The sequence below is a fragment of the Crocodylus porosus genome, unplaced genomic scaffold, assembly GCF_001723895.1.
Source record: "Crocodylus porosus isolate Cpor-Errol unplaced genomic scaffold, CroPor_comp1, whole genome shotgun sequence".
Classification (NCBI taxonomy): Eukaryota; Metazoa; Chordata; order Crocodylia; family Crocodylidae; genus Crocodylus; species Crocodylus porosus.
The window spans coordinates 12,250,289-12,269,063 of record NW_017728926.1 but is presented as its reverse complement, the minus strand read 5'-3'; the positions used below and the strand labels follow the sequence as shown (position 1 = coordinate 12,269,063).

At 42.3% G+C, this 18,775-nt stretch overlaps 1 protein-coding gene across 2 annotated transcripts in view; it reads left to right on the top strand.

The window, feature by feature from the left end:
• The window catches only part of CAPZB (capping actin protein of muscle Z-line beta subunit), a 90,789-nt gene extending 72,255 nt beyond the window's left edge, over positions 1–18,534 (top strand). Inside the window, exons 5-10 of one of the 2 annotated variants that reach the window (XM_019541496.1) lie at positions 3,429–3,570; positions 4,087–4,203; positions 12,716–12,781; positions 13,970–14,046; positions 15,512–15,624; positions 18,281–18,363. In XM_019541496.1, coding sequence (XP_019397041.1) covers positions 3,429–3,570; positions 4,087–4,203; positions 12,716–12,781; positions 13,970–14,046; positions 15,512–15,614 — 505 coding nt within the window. In that variant the 3' untranslated portion in view covers positions 15,615–15,624; positions 18,281–18,363. Of the gene's footprint in view, positions 1–3,428; positions 3,571–4,086; positions 4,204–12,715; positions 12,782–13,969; positions 14,047–15,511; positions 15,625–18,280 lie in introns of both variants that reach the window. The other variant, XM_019541497.1, reaches the window with a different exon arrangement.
• The last annotated feature ends 241 nt before the right edge of the window (positions 18,535–18,775 follow it).

The window sequence follows — 18,775 nt, the reverse complement described above, 5'->3', positions numbered from 1 at the left end:
GTGAAAAATGACATGTTACTCTGAATTTTCTGGGGAGGGAATTATTGATGCTATTGGACCCATTGCTTCCTAAGTAACTCCAGGGATCAAACTCTTATGTGTAGTAAATGTTTCCAGAAACCCAAGTCTTGGAGCAGCTGTTCCAAAAGTCATTACTGAACATTGGTTGCCCTCCGAATCCTCCACAATGCTGGGATGTGCGTCACTGGCTGAGGCCTTTTGATCTCCAGTACGGGGAAGTGGTTGGCCAATGCCACCAATGGGCTATTTTTTTAAATTTTGTTTTTATTGTTGTATTGCTAATTTGCACTGCTCTAAAGCCAGCTGCAGTCCGGTGAGATTCCACCCCTTCAACAGAGCAAAGCCGAGTTCCCTGCTGTTAATGGTTTGTTTGTGTTTTGGGGTTTTTTAAAGATGTTTCTCCTTTGGGAAGTTTGAGGGAGGCACCAAATTTGCATAAGGATGTAGGAATGTTCAGACTGAATTGGACCCGATGTCCAGCTAATCAGGAAACTAGCCAACAAAAGCCAGTAGTAGATGCTTTGGGGAAGATGCAAGAAATTCAGCACGTCTCAAAGGCGACTGCATTCAATTGTGTGCATTGTTATTAGGTCTCAACCCGGCTAAGCTGGCTCTGACCATGGAACTTTATTGAAATAGCATGTTAGTATTTAAAACAATATTAATACTATATTTGATTCATTAAATATACAAAGGCTAGTTAAAGTGTTTCCATGTGTGTTCTGTTAGTTCTGGCAGGAGGTTCTTCAGATGGTTTTATGTGGTTTCAGACAACATTTTAGCACATTCTTAAAATACCCACAAAAGCCTTTATGTAAAATCTCATAAATGTGAACCGCATAAAAGTATATAGATATATTTTTCCTGTTTCATGTCGTTGGGATCAAAGTACAGTAGGTAATAATACATTTCCAAGAACCTTGTTGCAGCTCCTCTCTTAATTAACGTTTCATGCTCATAAAATGTGTAATGGGGAAACTGTCTGTATGCCCCACAGTAATCTCATGGACTGCCTGCTCCATTTTGGGGGATTTTTGTACCACACTTGTTATGAAGGTAGAGGGTTGTGCTTATTCCCTAACCTTTTGAGCCCTGATGCCCTCTTCTACAAAGAAGTGTCAGTCAGGTTGGAACTTGTGCCTTCTGATCAGTGCAAAAGTGAGCCTGCTCTTGAACACGGTAGAAGGTTTCTGTAACCCAGCGCTGTGTTGGCTTATGCCTGCCAAGGCTTTTCATTTCTAGCAGGGGCAATATCAGGGTAATATCACCAGATAATGAAATGCCGTGGACAGAGCTATGCCTGTTTGCTACTAAATGCCAAGTCTGTGCTCGCTGGTGAATAGTGATGGGCGCCTGTTAGAAAAGAAACGCTGCTGTTGTGCAGTTACGACCAAGCTCCCTGGTTCCAGCATTCTTCGGCATAGTGGTGCATAAGTGTAGATTTGGGCAGGGTTCATTGCTGCTTGTTCAGAACAAAAGCAGCTGTGGGCTGCATGGTGCTTGGATCTCAAGGCATTTCTTTCCAATAAATTCTCTTTCCATACTCGTGTGTGGCACTTGAGGTCCCATTAGATCCTCCCTTTTCTAAGAGTGCTTTCCCTTTTAGAATTCTCCCTACGTTTTAATCCTGTATCCAAAACCTGCCTTGCATAGCACCTTGAGTGCAGTTGACAAATACCCATTCTCGCACATTACTCATAGATCGGTGTTTTCCTTTTCTGCTGAGGAAAAGCAGTACGAAACCATTTGTTAATGAGTGCTGTGCTCAAAAGGTGTTATATTGAGGGTGAAAAACTGTAAGCTGCAAGAGGCTTTCTTTCTCTATCTACTGAGAGCTGCAGCCCAAACAGCCTCTTCACTCACCTTTTGCAGCTGTGGGCTGGAACGGATCCAGAGGTGAGTGAACGTGCCCTAGGACCCACAGCGCAGTGAGCAGTCCTACGGATGAAGCCCCACGTCTGCAGGGTGCTGACCTCTGTCCTAGCTTGCCTGCACTTTTATGCTTTTGGTTTCTTCCAGACACAGATTTTTCAGCTATTATGTGCATTCACAAGTGAATGGTGTGAGCATAAGAGTTCTCTGTCTCAAATAGAATTCAACAGCTACGTAAATCCTTGTCTTCTAGCATTTTTGGCCACTGCACCTGCAACAGATTTTAAGGCTACTTTTTAAACTGTTTTTGATTACAAACAATCAGGAGTTTGGAACGATTGCGTGCACCACTACTCATGACTAAGAGATGGCGAACGGAGATGTTTGTCAAGCAATGTAACAAAAAACAAACAAACCCCAAAACCCCTGATTTGAATTTATATTTTGTCATCTGAATTGGTAAGATAAGACCTACAACGTGGGCTAAATTATTGAAACTCAGAGACAGACATGTTTATACAAAATTTAGAGGAACTGTGATAAATTCTGTGTTTATCCCAGAGAAGTGAGGCTTTGTGTTTTTTGTTAGGTTGGGGGAGAATAGTCTTACTTTTTAGGTCATCTGCTTCAAGAGGGAGGTTCATTACAGCTCCTCACTTGGCTGGAGGGTGGGGTAGAGGGGAAATCTGAGTTATCTTGTTGCAATGCTTATTGCTGGTAGCTTCAGTCAACTAAAAGTTAAAGTTCATCTTACACTTCCCATCCTCCAAGCTTACAGGTGAGAGTCAATGATTCATCTACCGTGTGCATGACTGACCCAATACAGAAGATATAAAGAAAGCGGGGGCGGGGGAGTTCTATAGAAATACTAGTTTTGACAGTTTTGCAAAAATTTTCTTTTGACCATCAAAGAGAAGAGTGTCAGCATTTTTAATTTGCTCCTTGTTGTATACGAACTTGCAAGCACATTCCCAGTAGACTGACCCATTTAAATCTAGTCAGTAGTCCTTTATTTCCAAAAACCATTGGTTTCAATTAAACTCTGATTGGAATAAATCAAACAGTCAGCTTTCTTCACACTGCAGCATAAAGGCACTTTCTTGCTCCCTTTTGTCTTAATTAGCAAACTCCTTGCTATAAAGAACATCCAGACTCCCAGTACGGAGGCAAGGAAAAACTAAGCTATAAAGTTCAGCTTTACTTTCAGCTTAGTTTTGTATTTGCTCTCTGAACAGCTGTTCTAGTTAATTGGAATCAGAAGAATTGTTTTGCTCAGGTAGTGTAGAAATCTGTAACTAGCTGTTTATTACCAACTAATGTAAAGTTTTCATTCTCCTTGAGAGAAACGTATGATCACATTTTATTAGAACAAATGTGTATTGTAAAATTATCTGAATTGCTAAGGCCCTGGGTATCTTGGATGCCCTCAAGCAGTCTCTTTGAAATTTGCTCTGTGTGTGTGTGTGTGCGTGTGTGTGTCCATCCTGAGTCTCTCTGGCTTCAATCTTCCTCAATTTTTAACATTCTTCCTGCAGGTATTTTGAAGGTGGAGTCTCCTCTGTCTACCTCTGGGATCTGGATCATGGCTTTGCTGGTGTGATCCTCATTAAGAAAGCTGGAGACGGATCAAAGAAGATTAAGGGATGCTGGGATTCCATCCATGTGGTGGAAGTTCAGGTAATGCCTCTAGGGCAGCTGATACTCTTAAATGAAAACAAAACCCAGTTAATTCCAGACGGTTAACAAGCACAGGTGCTCAGCTGAACAATGCAATATTGTATTGGGCCTGTAAACCTCTTTCTCTTGTTAATTTTTGAAAAATCCCCTGAAGCAATCTGGAGACAGATAAGTCGGGGCTCTAATCAGAAGGATTCCAGAAGGCTTGAGAATATGTTCACTTATGTGCATCTGACCGCATGTGTGTGTGGTGGGTTTTTTTACAAGTTTGCAGATAAATATCACTAATTCACTAGTAAAAATGGAACACACAGGGGGAGGAGGGGATTAAACTGCTCTAACCAGATTAGTTTTTTAGAAAAATGGTGTGTGTAACCTCTTTAAAATGTTTGCTTTTGTGCCACCTCGGTTATACTTTTTCATCTTGCTTTTGCTGGCAGGCCCTCCCTGGCTGGGTATCAATAGTTTTTTTTCAGTTTTAACTTCTCTCTGCACCTTCTCTGCCCCCCACCTCAGGAGAAGTCCAGTGGTCGTACTGCTCATTACAAGTTGACCTCTACAGTGATGCTGTGGCTGCAGACTAACAAAACTGGTTCCGGTACCATGAACCTTGGAGGGAGCCTTACTAGACAGGTACTACAGTATGCTAGCACTGGCCTGTCTTACACACAAGAAGCCTTTCTATTTGTGCTCTTGTGGTAGCACCTAAAAGGCTTGGTCTGGGTTAGAATCTCTGATGTGTACCATGTTGTATAAACACTTACATTTTTGCAGGTGTATTTGCAGTCCAGTAGAAAAAGGAATGCTGTAATGATTGCCAGGTAGTTATTGAGCACTTTGGCTGATGGCAGACGTTCTCTCAATAAAGCGCCCGAAAGAAAAAGCTTCATTCAGTAGGAATTTAGATTTTCATGCAAGTCTCATAATGCTTCATCTGGGTGGCAGTACCTGAACTCCTATGACCCTCTCCTCTATGATGTCCAGACAAGTGTGTGTACATTCAATCTAATCTATTTGCAGTGCCATTTGCAGACTTGCTCACTTTACTGCTGTCTGCCCTACAAAATCAGGTTGTGGCATAGGAAAAAATAGGGTTGGAAGAGACCTCAGGAGGTCACATCTAGTCCAGCCTTCTGCTCAAAGCAGGACCATCCCCAACTAGTTCATCCCAGCCAAGGCTCTGTCTAGCCAGGTCTTGAAAACCTCCAAGGACGGAGACTCTGCTACCTCTCTGGGGAACCTGTTCCAGTGCTTTACTACCCTCCTAGTGAGAGAGCATTTCCTAATATCTAACCTAAACTTCCCTTGCTGCAATTTGAGACCTTTGCTCCTTGTTCTGTCAAAAAGATGTCTTCCATGCTTCTCCATCCCAAGCCGCACAGCCATATGAGAGCGGTCCTGTGTCTTGTGTTCATGACTGGACTCTTGTCTTGACTGCTTTCTGACAACATGTAATTTTTCACTTGTTCCTCTCTTCACACTCCAAATAGACATGTAATTTTTTGTTGCTACTGCATTAGACTTCTCTTAAGGCTGGTTCTTCACAGCAGCTTGTTTAACCTTTGCAGAGAGAGAGCAATTTAATCTGTTGCTAGGTAGGATACCGCCATACAGTGTTGGTGCCTAAGACTATTCTTACAAGCATTAGTAAGAATAGATGAGGATTGAGATACTGACAGCAACCAGTGTAGCTTCACTATGAGCACCTCCAGGGTGGACATTGTCTGTAATAAAATGAACAATGCAGAGTCTAAAATGAATGATACAGTTCATATTTCTGTGAGTGTTTGTGCCAGGCAGGGGAATAAAGGGGCATGTGTCCACAGAGCAGAATGGAAACCCCACAGTGCCAGTACAGCAATGAGAATTTGCCATAGACCTGGATTTTTTTTCCTTCTGCTTGAGTGGATCTACACAAACTGGTCAGAAAGCAAAAATATGCTTTTGAAAATGGTTGTTGGGTCTTGCATGCCATTTTTAAGTGTTTTACAGCAACTGGGCCTGAGTTATGGTGACCCAGACAAATATTTAATCTCGAGTTGTCCTAGTACTTTAAATCATAGCTGTGAAATGGAGGCCAAGGTTTTGACTCTAGTCATGGCCTTGCAGTGCATGGCAGCCATGCCAAGGAAAACAATAGCTTGCTGAGAATGGTTGTCCTCTGTACACCTTGGCCAGCACTGTGAGGCCTTGTTTAGTTTGACTTTCACTCTCTGGGCTTTAATGAGGAAATTCATGCTTCTGTCATCGTTTTAACAGCAGATCATTTAATTCATGTGCAATGCATTAAAGCAGGGGCCTGCTTCCAATGTAAGTAACCATAAAAAAAAAAAAAAAAAAGCCCTGGGGTAATGATGCACTACCTCTGCGCAAACAATGGAAACTTGAAGTAGAGAATTTAGCTTTGGGCTTGAGACTTTCAGCTTTGCAAGTACTCTAGTAGTCTTCCTAGTGGTTTTGTCAGAATCCAGTGCAAATGGTTAATCGGTCTTCAGGCTTGCTTGAAGAACTGATATGCCACGTGTGCAGGGTTGATCTACAGAAAAATGCATACGTTTGCTTTTTGATCCGTTTCTTTTGTAGATCTTTTTTCTTTTTTTTGTTCCAGAGACTTGGCCTTTATTTTACCTCAAGGCGGCTGGGATAGTCTTGACTAAAAGTCTTCATCCTTCACACCATATGCCAAAAATTTGCCTTGTGAGCTGGAGTACTGTGCTGTGTTCTGGGCACAGCATTGTAAGAAGGATATAAAGAAACTGGAGGGGATCCAGAGACGAGTGATGATGAAGATTTTAAAAGGGTTAGAAAGGGAAAGCTTGGATGAATTTAAGAATGTTTTAATGTAGACAAAAGGCAATTTAAAGAGGTGACCCTTGGGGGTTCATTCCAGCTCTGATGTAGAACAGCATTTTCTTTTGATAGGTTTGTTGCACAGTCTACCATAAGTCACCATTAAAAAAGTATTTTAGTCCTCCTTGAATTGGGTTTTACCATTTGGCGTCTTTAAGATAGGTGAATGCATTTTAGTGTCATTGCTCACAGTTCTGAAAACCGTTTTTCTGTGGACAGACCTCAGCTGTTTTGAACATCCTTCCATTTAAGATATTGCAGTGTCGATGACTACCGTCCATCTGGAAAGAGGAATGGCAGGTGTGTCCGTGTTTCACTGGGGCCTTTTGAATTGTTCACAAGCTTCACAATATCCCAGTTTGTTCCATGGAGAGGAGTTTTCAGAGCCTCAGAAGGGAGTTGTATGGAGAGTCGTTGTTTTGAAACAAGTTTGGCTTTTCTCTTCTGCAAATTAGGGTACCCTTCAGTGATAACTGAAATAATTAGCATGGCTAGAAACAGGAGCAGAAGAACCTCTCATGAAATGCCTCCTGATTTACCAGCTCTGGCTGCTACAAATTCTAGACAGGCCTCCACCTTAAGTACTGTGCTGTGCAGGGCATGTGCAACTCAGAATAGAAATGCTTGCTTTTTAATTCCCATTTCTGTTGCCTGCTCCGTGGCTGAGGTGGTCAGCCCAGCACTGCTGTTACTGTTGGGTATCTAGATATTTTGGGAATTGGGCTGCCTTTGAAACCCTTGTATGCTCCCTGCATCTTCCACTATCACTTCCATTTAGCTGAGCACAGGTCTCAGAATAGAGGTCCTAACCTCCAGATTTCTGTTCCAGATGAAGCCGGCCAAAAAGAAGCAAAGACTCTGTAGCATCTCTTTGGAATAATACCTTAAAGCATTTCTGCTATGGAATCAGACTGCAGATCTGGAAATTGGGCTCTCTTTTAAATAATGTGTATACATTATTTAGAGAAAAACTTGTTCTAAGGAATAACTTTACTTCTCAAATTCTTATTTTAGAGGTGTCTTTGCTCATGTCACTGCTTGTTTGAGTATCTTAAACATGGGATCTAGGACAGTCTGGATTGTGTGTATCTGGTTAGATTATTTTGGAGGTAAAATATTTAACTGTGTGAACTTAATGGCATTGTTAATTCACTCTCTCTGCATGCATGAAAGCCCAACCTGTTTCTATCCATTAAACCCCAAACAAGAGTCCTTGACGGCTTTAAAGGTTTCACTACTTAAATACATGGTGCAGGTCTGCATCTCTCAGTATCACAATAGCAATTTGCACTTGTAAATTGTCTAGTTGTCTTAACTGTGGGGCTATCTAAATGGAAAAAAAAATCTTCCCTGTTTCTGTTTGAAATATGAGTTACACTCATCCAAAAAACAGAGCAAACCAAAAACGCCTTCATTCCTTGAAATGAATGCAGTAACTGTCTTAATAGGGACTTTTTTCTGAAATTGGTGGTTGGGATTCTCAGCTTGAGTGTGACAGAGTTTTTCTCTCCACTTGAATTGGAGAAAAATAACAAAAGCTTTTAAATTTTTCACGTGTTGAATTAACCACTTCAAGACCAACTCTGTTTGCATGATCCACTGATTATATTTTAACTTAGCTCAGAGAGAATTAACCCGATGTGAGCTTTTTTACATTGGACACTTCGTAAATCTGTGCAGAAGCAGGTTTTTTAGGTATAAAACTAACTTTCTATTTAATTTGCATAGCAGTAGTAGTATTTTAATCCTTAACTGTGTATTCATGTATCTGTTTACATACTAAAAGCTGTCACCTGATTTATTGCAACATTACAGAACTAGGTTTCCACTGGACTGAAAGAAGAAAAGATTGATTTGTCACCATAGTCCTTCCCCCAGAGCGCATGAAATGTTAGCAGGGATGCTTTATTTTCATCAATGGATGCTGTCCCAGGCACTTTGTGTTCAACAGACAAACTTGGGCGCTGTTCAAGAGAGAGCAGAGTGGAAGCAGTGCAGGCCAGGATGGAGGAAGTAACTCCTAGCTTTGCATCCAACACTGGCAGGCTTCTGTAAATACAAGGGCTGAGGTTGGAACTTGGGGAGGGACAGAGTGAATCAGGGGATTGTATACAGGCTGCCTTGACTGAGGATGGCAGATTGAGGGATTAAACAGGTGCAAGCAAATCATGCCACCTCCACCTTGAAGGGGGCAGCTTTTATACCTGTCTAATATACACAGGTAAATCTTATCCAAGCCTGGATCTTTGTGCTGCATCTGTCTGACATGGTTGGAAACGCCCAGTTGCTTTTGGTGGTCTTTTGTTTTTTGGGGGTCAAAAACACAACTTCAGTAGGCTGCACTTCATTTAAATATGAGCGGCCGCACAGCCCTGCTCCATTTTATGCAGAGTAGGTGGGACCTTCAGGCTCCAGGCAAATGGTGACAAGGGCACTTGGTTGGATAAGACTTTGCTCCCAGTTCAGAGGCAAGGCTCAACAGGTGTCTTTCTGAGACTCTGACACACAAAGAACCGGTGTGTTTTTTCCTAAATGAGGTTGAACATCGCAAGGAAGTGCCAGTTTGCTGGGGAAAAAAAATTGGCTCCAGAGCTATAGTTTATTTACATCGGGAAGTGTGGGAAGGGGAGGATATAAATCTGTAGGGGAAATGTAGCCTAGGGTTTCAGATTAAAGCACCACAGATGTGTGCTAACTTTTTTTTTTTTAGAGTTGAAATCCTCGCTAGTAAAGGTGGAATGTCTGCAATGCTGGATGAAGGCTGGTCTTTTGCAAGCTGAGCTTTCCCTGTGTTCAGAAAAGAAGTGCCCTGTGATATATCGTTGTGCAATAAAACACCAACAGAGGCTTTCTGCCATTTATCGTAATAGGAAAATCCTCCCAGGCTTGTACTCTGCAATTAGGCAAGTCATATATTTTCATCAAGTTGAGCTTTCAAGTAAAGACCTATCCCACTGACTTCCAGATGTTGGAGGACTCAGTGAGGAGTAGAACAATGTGCTTCCACCAGACAGATCTTTTTAGAAACCGTGATGATCACAGTCCTTGTTACTCCCTCCTAGTAAGTGCCCCCATTCCTGGAGGTGCTCACTCTTGGCCTTGCTTTACTAAATCAGTTGTTTTTGGTGCATGAAACAGTTAAGAGTCACTTAACCGTGATCGCACAAGGTGTTCTTTCTGCTTCAGATGAATGTGTTTGACTTCTGTTGTCCATTCATGTAGTACTGTTAGAAGGAGAAGGGTGCAGAAGCACAGAAGAGCACATATAGGTTAACGGGGTGCCAGTAGGAAATTGAAGGTTTAGAATATACGATGTGGGGGAAAGAGAAAGTGAATACCAAGCTATAGGTAATTGAATTTTTGGTAGGTTTACAGGCCTCGATCAGAAGAGTTTTACAGTAACGTTCTGTAAAACTAGTAGCATCGGTGTGTAAATTAGTATCCTCACATTTTGCTTTGCGGTATCTGGCTTAAGTTTAAAATTAAACTTGGTGAAAATTGCCAAGTTTCTCCTTTTATGTGGTATCCAGACACTTCCACACCTCTCTTTCCACATGAGCATTTGACTCTGTCCATCAGCTGAGGCTTGCAAACCTTTGAGTTAAACCAGTCAGGTAGGGTTTTACTGAGGACTTTTTGTATTTCTCTGTCTCCAAAGCAGCCATGTACGTTGTCATCAACTCATCAGTAATGCCGATAATGTTTTTCCTTATCTTTTTTGGGTTTTCAGGCAGTTTCATGATTAACTGAAGCATTTATCCGGCTTGGTTCTTTCATAGCCACTTTTTTCTGCAAGCAACACTTGCAGCAAGCTCAGACAGCGCTCCTCCAGCAGCGAACAGCTGGTGTGTTCTGTGTACAAGACATCCCAACTCTCCATTCGGCTATCCAGAGCTTAGTATACCCAGAAGAGTTAACTTCCTTTGGAGCCAGACTTGTAGCAGATGGCTGGAGAAATGAGGCAGGGAAGCCAGCCAGTGTATCTCTCAGATGGGAGAGGAGTGACTGGGACGTGTAGATTGGACTTGGCTTTCTGGAGTGTTAGCTTTTTTGGCCGAGCTCATCAGCAGATGGGGAGTGACAGTGGGAAGATGAGCTGCTTGTTAACATCGGTTTACGGAATGGAATTTCCCCTCAAAGCAAATTAACCCCTTTTTAGAACAGCTGTAGGCTTTTGTTTTTTTCCCTTCAAACAGCTCATTGAAGGTACCTTTTTCAAGGGGGGAGGAGGGGAAGCCTGCTGTTTGTGTAACATGGCTGTGTACTGACTCAGAACGCCATTAAAGCAGCCTCTCGTAACATCTGGGCTTCTACAGCGTATACAAATGTTTTCCTTCTGGCAGCAGATTTTACGGAGACGTAATAATACACGGTTTACAAAAATAATTCTATTTTCAGATTCTGTCGCTTGCCAGCAAGCGAGGCCCGTCCAGGTGCAGAGGAGACTCGGTGGGGAGCCTGTGGGAAGTAAACCGGCCAGTGCCAGCTCCCACCGTGCCCCAGATTTGTTCGATTTGCTGATAGTCCCCAGCCTCACCATAATGCATGTGTGTTTGTCTAGCTCGGATTTACATTCACCCTCCGCTGAAAGCGGACCCTTTCTCTCAGCAGCGTGTCTCCATTGTATGTAAACAATCTGACTCTCTGATCTACGGGAAGAATGAAATGTGCTTGTTCCCCTTCCTTTTGCCTGTAAGGTTATTTTTTTGCCTTTGGGGCTCGAGCTAAATGACATGCTCCCTCAGGCTTGTTAGTCTCATAGCTTATTAGAAGAAACCTGTAGCTGCTCTCAGTTTTCAGACTTTGACCCTGAGGGAAGGATATGAACAGATGGATAAGAGAATTCAGTTGGATTACTGAAAATCTTTGAAGAGTACTCTTCCCACCACATTTTTTTTTCTCCCCCCACCCCCCGTTATGCTATTTCAGCACATCTGTATCACTTGCCTGTCTTGGGACTGATACTCATTGTTTTGCAGTTTGTCTATATTTAGTACGAAGGATTTTCAGCTCTTAAATTAGGCAGAGGAGCCAGTCTTTTCACTAGCACCGCAAGGTTACAGATCACATAGGGCTGGCTGTGTTCTGCAGCTGAATTTTGCTTTACGTTAGACATAGCTGAATGTGTTGAAGGGAGCGTGGCATTGCACTGCATGGCCTCCCACTTGTTCTTGGTGGGGAGCGGTGGTTTGAGTCTCAGTCAGTTTGCTCTGTCACCTGTTCAAGCTTTACTCAGCACTGAACAAGGCAATGTGGGCATTTTGCTCATTAAAGCAGTAATGTTAAGATCAGGGCTGGATTTTGTCTTTGGCTGCAGGAGCATCACATTAAACATTACGTTATCTGAGAGTGCCCTGCAGAATAACCTTCTATACCAAGTATTTTCTGGTCTCTTACGTTTTCTCAGTGTGTTTTGTGGGATTTTTCTGTTTCCATGTGCCTTCATTCATACCGGCTGAAAGCTGGTAGCAGGCTTCATTATCACTAATCTGGCTGAAGTCTGGTCTTTCCCTCCCAAAACACAGCAACTTAGGGCATCTACTCTTTTCTTCCCACTTCCAATGAAAAATAATCTCCAAGGTGAAGATCACTAGGAAATCCTGAAAATTATAGGCTGTGTCCCCATGAGTTGTTACAAATAGCACTGAGATGAAGATGAAAAGAAACAGCTGCTTTCACAAGGACGCATTCCAGCTGTTGGACTGAGCACCATGCACATGTGCACCTCATCAGCAGCTCTAGTGGCTTCAGATTTGGACTGCTTTTGTGTTCCCCACCAAAGGACACTTGCAAGCTGTATTATGGATCTAGTGCAGTCGCATAATAGACCATGAATGGCCATCCCATACTGTCAACCCATTTTTTTTTTTTTTAAGCAGTGGTGGTGGGTGGGTGCTGGTGCAAACAGATCTTATGGGGCAATAGGGTTACTTTGGGTGAACTGGGATTGTAGCGAGAAATCCTTGAAGGAGGCATGCATCTGAATCCAGCGACTTGAGTCTTCAGATGGCTTGCTCCACATGAGAGAGCTCCTTGTGTTGGCTGGTGTTTTGATCTCTCATGACACTGGCTCTGCAGTTCGTCTCTGTGAAACGCTAGCTCTGGGCATTTCCAACCTGCTAACAAACCATATGCTCAATATATCTGACCGTGTGGATGAAGCTGCGTTTTACTCCACAATTCTAATTTTACTTCGTTCTCCCATCCCCAGTGTTAGTGAGGGGAACCGCCAGTGTCCCCTGCTACCTCCATTTCTTCATTACAACTGCATGTGGGTTTTTGTTTTTTTTTCTAGATGGAGAAAGACGAGACTGTGAGCGATTCCTCTCCACACATAGCCAATATTGGACGCTTGGTAGAGGTATGTACACTGGAGCCATAGCAGTTGTGGTCTCCCAAGAACTCTTTGCCCATATGTTGCCCTATGTGTCCAAACTTCTTGTTGTTGTTGTTTTTTGTATTAAACTCCTAATCATATTTTGTATCGGGACTAAACTTCCCCGGAACTCTTCTCTGTAGTAGCTCTTAGCTGTGAAAAGCCCTTCCCTGCATGGCTTGTAATGGTGCTTTCCTCATCTTTCTCTCATGCAAACAGTCTCCCAGTCAATACAATAGCAGCCTTCCTAGAAATGAAATGGTCATTTCCTGAGAGCTACTAAACATTTTCCCACCCACATAGTCATTTTTACAGTCATTATTTTTGACAGAATTATTTAAGAGCTATGCTGTAGTATACAGAGCTGCCCTTTTAGCAGAAATGTCAGCCTGGAGTAAGTGCTCATTAAATGTGCAAGAGTTGCTCCTTACAGTGCTTGGTGTTATTGCCATTATTGGTCCTGTATCCTCAACTGGATTAAAACTGGAGCAATATTTGGTTGCTGATACAGAATTTCTTTCTCTGTTCCTACAATATCCTTTTAAGCAGGCTACCTGAAGCAGCACGCATAAAGCACATTTAATTTGGGCCTTTTGGTCAAAGAAAGGGAGACCAGTGATGTTTCTGACTGGGTTGAGCTGGAGGAAGGGATCAATGCTGGTTGGCAGTATCTTTCCAAAACTAGAGACAAGTTGGTATAGCTGCTGTGCTCTACAGCGAGCTGGATTATCAAATTGACTTCTTAAGATCCTCGTGGGTCTTAAATGGCTAACTCAGAACCTATGAGTTTGTTCTGTGTTGTGGATAAGCATTATAGAGGGGGACCGAGAATACAGTGTCCTATTTGCAGTGGAATACAAAAAAAAGTTTTACATCTTTGTACAGAAACTGCCCTCTTGTGGCCCTGGATAGGTATTTATGGTCATCAGACACTAAAGGGAGCTGAATTTAGACATTAATGGGAATTGTGTAACTGTTAATTAAGAGTGTGTTATGGGGAGAGCACAGGTCTGATTAAAAGAATTATATATGGGAAAATAATTGGCCAAACCTTGTTATGGGAAGTATTTGTATCTCTGCAGTTTAACTGAGCAGTGAAAAGAGCTACGCATGGGAGTGCAAGTAGAAACAACTGCAGTGATTTAACCATTTAACGTCTCCCTTTCTTTCTAGGACATGGAAAACAAAATCAGAAGTACGCTGAATGAGATTTATTTTGGAAAAACAAAGGACATTGTTAACGGACTGAGGTAATGGACTCTCCACAGCTAGTTTTTAAAGCCCATGTGGTCCTAGCTCTTCCCATTATTATTCCCTTCACTATTGTCCCACAGCCCAGCAGTGATTTGGCATTGTGTTTCTAGAGCTTCTCCATCCCTATGGAAGTTTTCCATGTGTCTAGTCATTTTGCTGGTTTTGAAAACTCTCTAGTGGGCGGTGTTTTTAGGGAACCTATACCTTTTTAACTGCAGGAATTTGCAGCAACACCTTAAGCTCTAGTTCCTAATTCTCATATATCTTTTTGTAAAGTCAGACCGTGACAAGGAATTGGAGAGTCTGTGAATAGAGCTTTGTGCTTTACAAAAAGGGTCTCTAGTCTTCCCCGTGACCCCTTGGCTGAAATGCAGTTTACTAGAGCAGATGAAGAAAGTGACCCTTCTGTACACTTCTGTAGTTTGACCCCCTGATCATGCTCAGTCAGGAAGTTTTTTTGCTAAGTAACACCAAAATTTGGTTTTTCTTTGAACTCTTGTGGGGTTGGGGAAGGAGACAAAGCTATGAGGTATTTGAATGCTGAATCATTCTAAATTTAATTCAGAATAAACCACTGGAATGAAGACAGTCTCTTTTCCATGCTGAAGTAAAAGAAATTAGCAGCCCTGCTCTGCACTGGGTATAAATGTCTGGCTCAGGGGTTTGTGTGCTGAGCTATGGGTGGGAGGGTTGTGAGTTCAAGTCTGGGTACGGACCCAGAGGCTTACATCCCCTTTGGGTTTTGGCACGCCACGCTGATCCCCAGATTTTTGGTCTTGTTGTCTGGTCTAAATACAGTACTGATGGACCTGTTCCTGCCGCCTTGCTAATGACCGTATGGCTGAAATGAACACAGCTACCTGAACCCGAGTTCTTTTGTCATGTTGAAAGTTTAGGTTTGAAAATTGAATGAAATCGATGAAATTATGATGAAAGTTTAGGTTTGGAAATTGAATTTCTTGCTCTGTTCATACAATGCCCTTTTCAACAAAAGATAGACTACCCGAAGCAGCATGGATAAAGCACGAATGCATCATTTTGGTGTGCAGGGTATTTGCCAGGCAGCTTTCATTTAGCCTTTAAAAAAAAATATATATATATATATATTTTTTTTTTTTAAGGCTAATATTGGATTTATTTTTTTTCCTTGTGAACCTTGTGGAAAGGCACTGTAGTTGAATCAAGTCCTTCCGTCCCTTTGTGGCTCAGTTGAAAAGAGCTGTTATTTTGTGCATCAATGCGATTATCCATTTAGAACCTTTTACCACCCGGTGCATCTAGGTTCAGCTTTTCCTCCTCCACCTTTTTTCCCCTGTTTCTCTGACTCGTGTGTATTTACGCTTGTTCTACCTGAGCCCGCTGCTAGTGGTTTCCAGAATGCCACCTATCTGTGTTACTGAGTTCCTCTGACTGTTCTTTTCCCTACTTTTACTTCACTCGTTTCTGAACTACTCTCTGTAGATCTATTGATGCTATCCCCGACAACCAAAAGTATAAGCAGTTGCAGAGGGAACTTTCTCAAGTGTTGACCCAGCGCCAGATCTACATCCAGCCTGATAACTAAACCAATCCAGGTACCCCTGCCTGTGAGGTGTGACAATTGGCACTAAATCCAGACTCACCCAGCCAAGAACAGGCTGTCTTACCACTGCATGACTACTGAAGCCAGAACTAACCCGTAACTGTTGCAGACTGATGACCAGTTTTTAATCTGTGTCTCACCCTAGGGTTCTTGGCTTGTAAAACCAGCTAGTGCCTTGACTTTTTTTTTTTTTTCTGCACACGCACACATATGCTCCCCTTCCCCTTCCCACCTCCTTATTTGGAGATTCATGCACTGAGATGTGGGGGCAAGAAATACAGCAGATAGTCACGTACTCAAAGCAGTGTTAGCTTGTACTCTGTTTGTCCCTGGAAACTCTTGGACTCTAACATCAGCTGTACAGGTTCCATAATGAATTCATTCCCTATAATCTTCAAGTACTCCCTTTTTTCCCTGAGAAGCAAGGAGGAAAGATTTGGAAGTTAACAACTGTCGTTTCAGTTGTGGCGAAGCACCTCTCTGATACTTCCAGAGACGTCCCAATCTTCTCAGATCCCTGCACCTCACAAATTTTCTGTTTTGCCTTGTCTTGGATTTTCTTGGAGCTTAAAAATTCAGCTCTACGCATTCTCTACTGAAACATTTCTAGCCTCCACTTGCCTGTGCTCTGCACAGCTTGCACAGGGCTTTGCTCTTGTACTGTAGAGTTTTGATTTGCTTGGGATGCATGGCAGTGACTAACCCGGGCCAGTTTAACCTTCCACTCCAATTCCTAACGAGTTACAGATGTTGTCTTAAACCCATTTAGCTGACGAAGGGGAAAATGCACTGTTTGTTGATAATGGCCAAGAACCATTACTTTTAACCTGTGACAAATTCAAATGTAAAATGTATGTATTTTTTTTATACAAGCGGCAGAACTCTCCAGAGACAAGAGAATGGAAATATTTTCTAATACCATTAGGAAAATAACTGACACAGACGATGGATTTGCTTACAGGAGAGAACACCCAGGCACAACTAGATAGCCATGCCTACAGGAGAGGGTGTGAAATGCAGAGCGTACAAAGCCAAGTCCAGCTAAACTGGATGCCAGTGGCTTCCTGAGCTGTCAATGGGACAAAGACACTGGGCTTTGTAGAGATGCATTATCAGATTAACGTTACTGCATAGCTGGATCTCTTATGATCTTTAAGCTGTGTTACAGCAAGGTACTTTGCCATGGCCATCCTAAATGTATCCAAGACACTGCCTGGCTAGTTTCCAGCATCTACTAAAAGAAAACCAAGGTTTCATTTTTGCCTGCAGTACTCTTATCACCTCTGTTCTACTTCAGTGGTTTTGATAGTGACAGGTGTATCTGATCACTTGAGGTGAGGAATAAGCAGATACCTGAAGAACAGACTCTTTGCCTATTCTGTGCCCCAAATAATAAAAGAATGACGAGTAATGCACCTGTGTATAAAGCAAAGTTGTATTACCATTTTTTTTCCCATGAGCCGCATGAGGTGATAGCAGCTATCAGAACTACCTCTGTTATAAATCTGCTTCAGCTTAAAAAGAAAGAGTTATCAAAAAATGAAATGATTCTAATGCAGTGGCTCTCAACTTTTTCTCAAACTGACTCCCTGATTTCTGGCTTGCTGCCTCTATGCGGTTTGTAACCCCCAGCTTGATAGCAGCTGCTCTGGAGATCTTCTGCATTCCTCTGTAAAGTAAGAGGACAGTTGCTCTTGACTTTCTTGGGAGTTAAAATACCTCCTCTCGAGCCCCTGAGCAATATTTGAAAACCGTTTTCTGGCCTCACCATACGTATCAGTGAGAACCACCCCAGGAGCCCCAGATTTGAAATGTTATTTCTCTAAATTCTGTTTGGAAATCCTTGATGAAGCCTGTGGTTAACAGTTCTCCATCTCACAATGGAAAAGGGTTTTGCTCCCAACATGGCAGATGGCTCACTAGGAAGACCCGAGGATTCACTTCTTTAGAAATTGCAGCTTTTAATGTGAACTTTTTATCAGCTGAAACTTTAAGCAGAAGGTGCCTAGTTAGCTAGTTGCATTTAAAGCTGTGCATTGTGCAGCAGATAGACCGGAATGGAACATTTTTCATGTGGCGGTAGAGTCCGTGGAGCTGCTCTCAAGTCAAGAGTTCAAACAACTTATTTGAGCTCTACTTTAAGCCTTGCTTGTTTAATGCCTGGTTACAGCAGGTTCTTTTCTGTCTGTGGTGAATGCCTTGGAAGGGAAAGGTTGACGTGTTTATCTGAACTCTTACTTCTACTACACGGAGAGCCCACCATCTGGACCATTTCACAGTTGCTATAAGATACTATCCGGTCTTAGTTTCATGGACGTTTTGAGTTTGTCCAAGTTACATCTGGACACTTCAAAACGCTAGCGTAAATATTGGAAATCTTCCTCCAGAAGCAGGAGGCACAGTGGAACTTCAGGGGAAGTTTTTTATCTTCTGATGCTGTCCCCGCTAGAGTGAATTTTAGCTGTGGTTACTTGCTAAAATGCTCCGTTTTTTATTTCCATCTTCCATGCTTGCTCCAGGCAAGCAGAGTTTGTTTCCTCTGAGCCTGAGTTGACGTGCTTGTGCTATTGCTTCAGTCCCAAAAGACCTGTTAAATTCCTGCTTTAAATGCACCACTTCTAATTTGTGTTTTTCCTTCCTCCCAACAGGTCTGTGCAGACTTTTGCAGACAAATCAAAACAAGAAGCTCTTAAAAATGACCTGGTGGAGGCTTTGAAGAGAAAGCAGCAAAGTTAAAATACTCTTCATGCTAACAAGACATGCCATGCACTCATTAGATTCCTTTCTTAGAAAATTCATTTTCTCCCCTGCCCCTCTTTTTCTGTTACATCATGTCACAGTTTGCATTCAGTACTATCCATGCGATGCCATCTTCTCCCTATAAATAAAGCTGTACAAACTTTTTCAGTCTCTGAGGCCTACTTTGCACCCCATTTTACTATCAGGACCTTAGACTGTTTCCGTAGAAGTCATGTATTTTTATTTTTTTTTCTCTTCAACCCTCCCCCATTTATATGCATAAACACCAATCATTCTGTTTGTCTGTTCCTCCCCTTCCTGCCTTTTGTTACATTGGTGTAAAAAATGTAAAACAAAAAAATTTATTAAATACTGTGGTGTATGAAAGCGGAAGAACTGGAAAA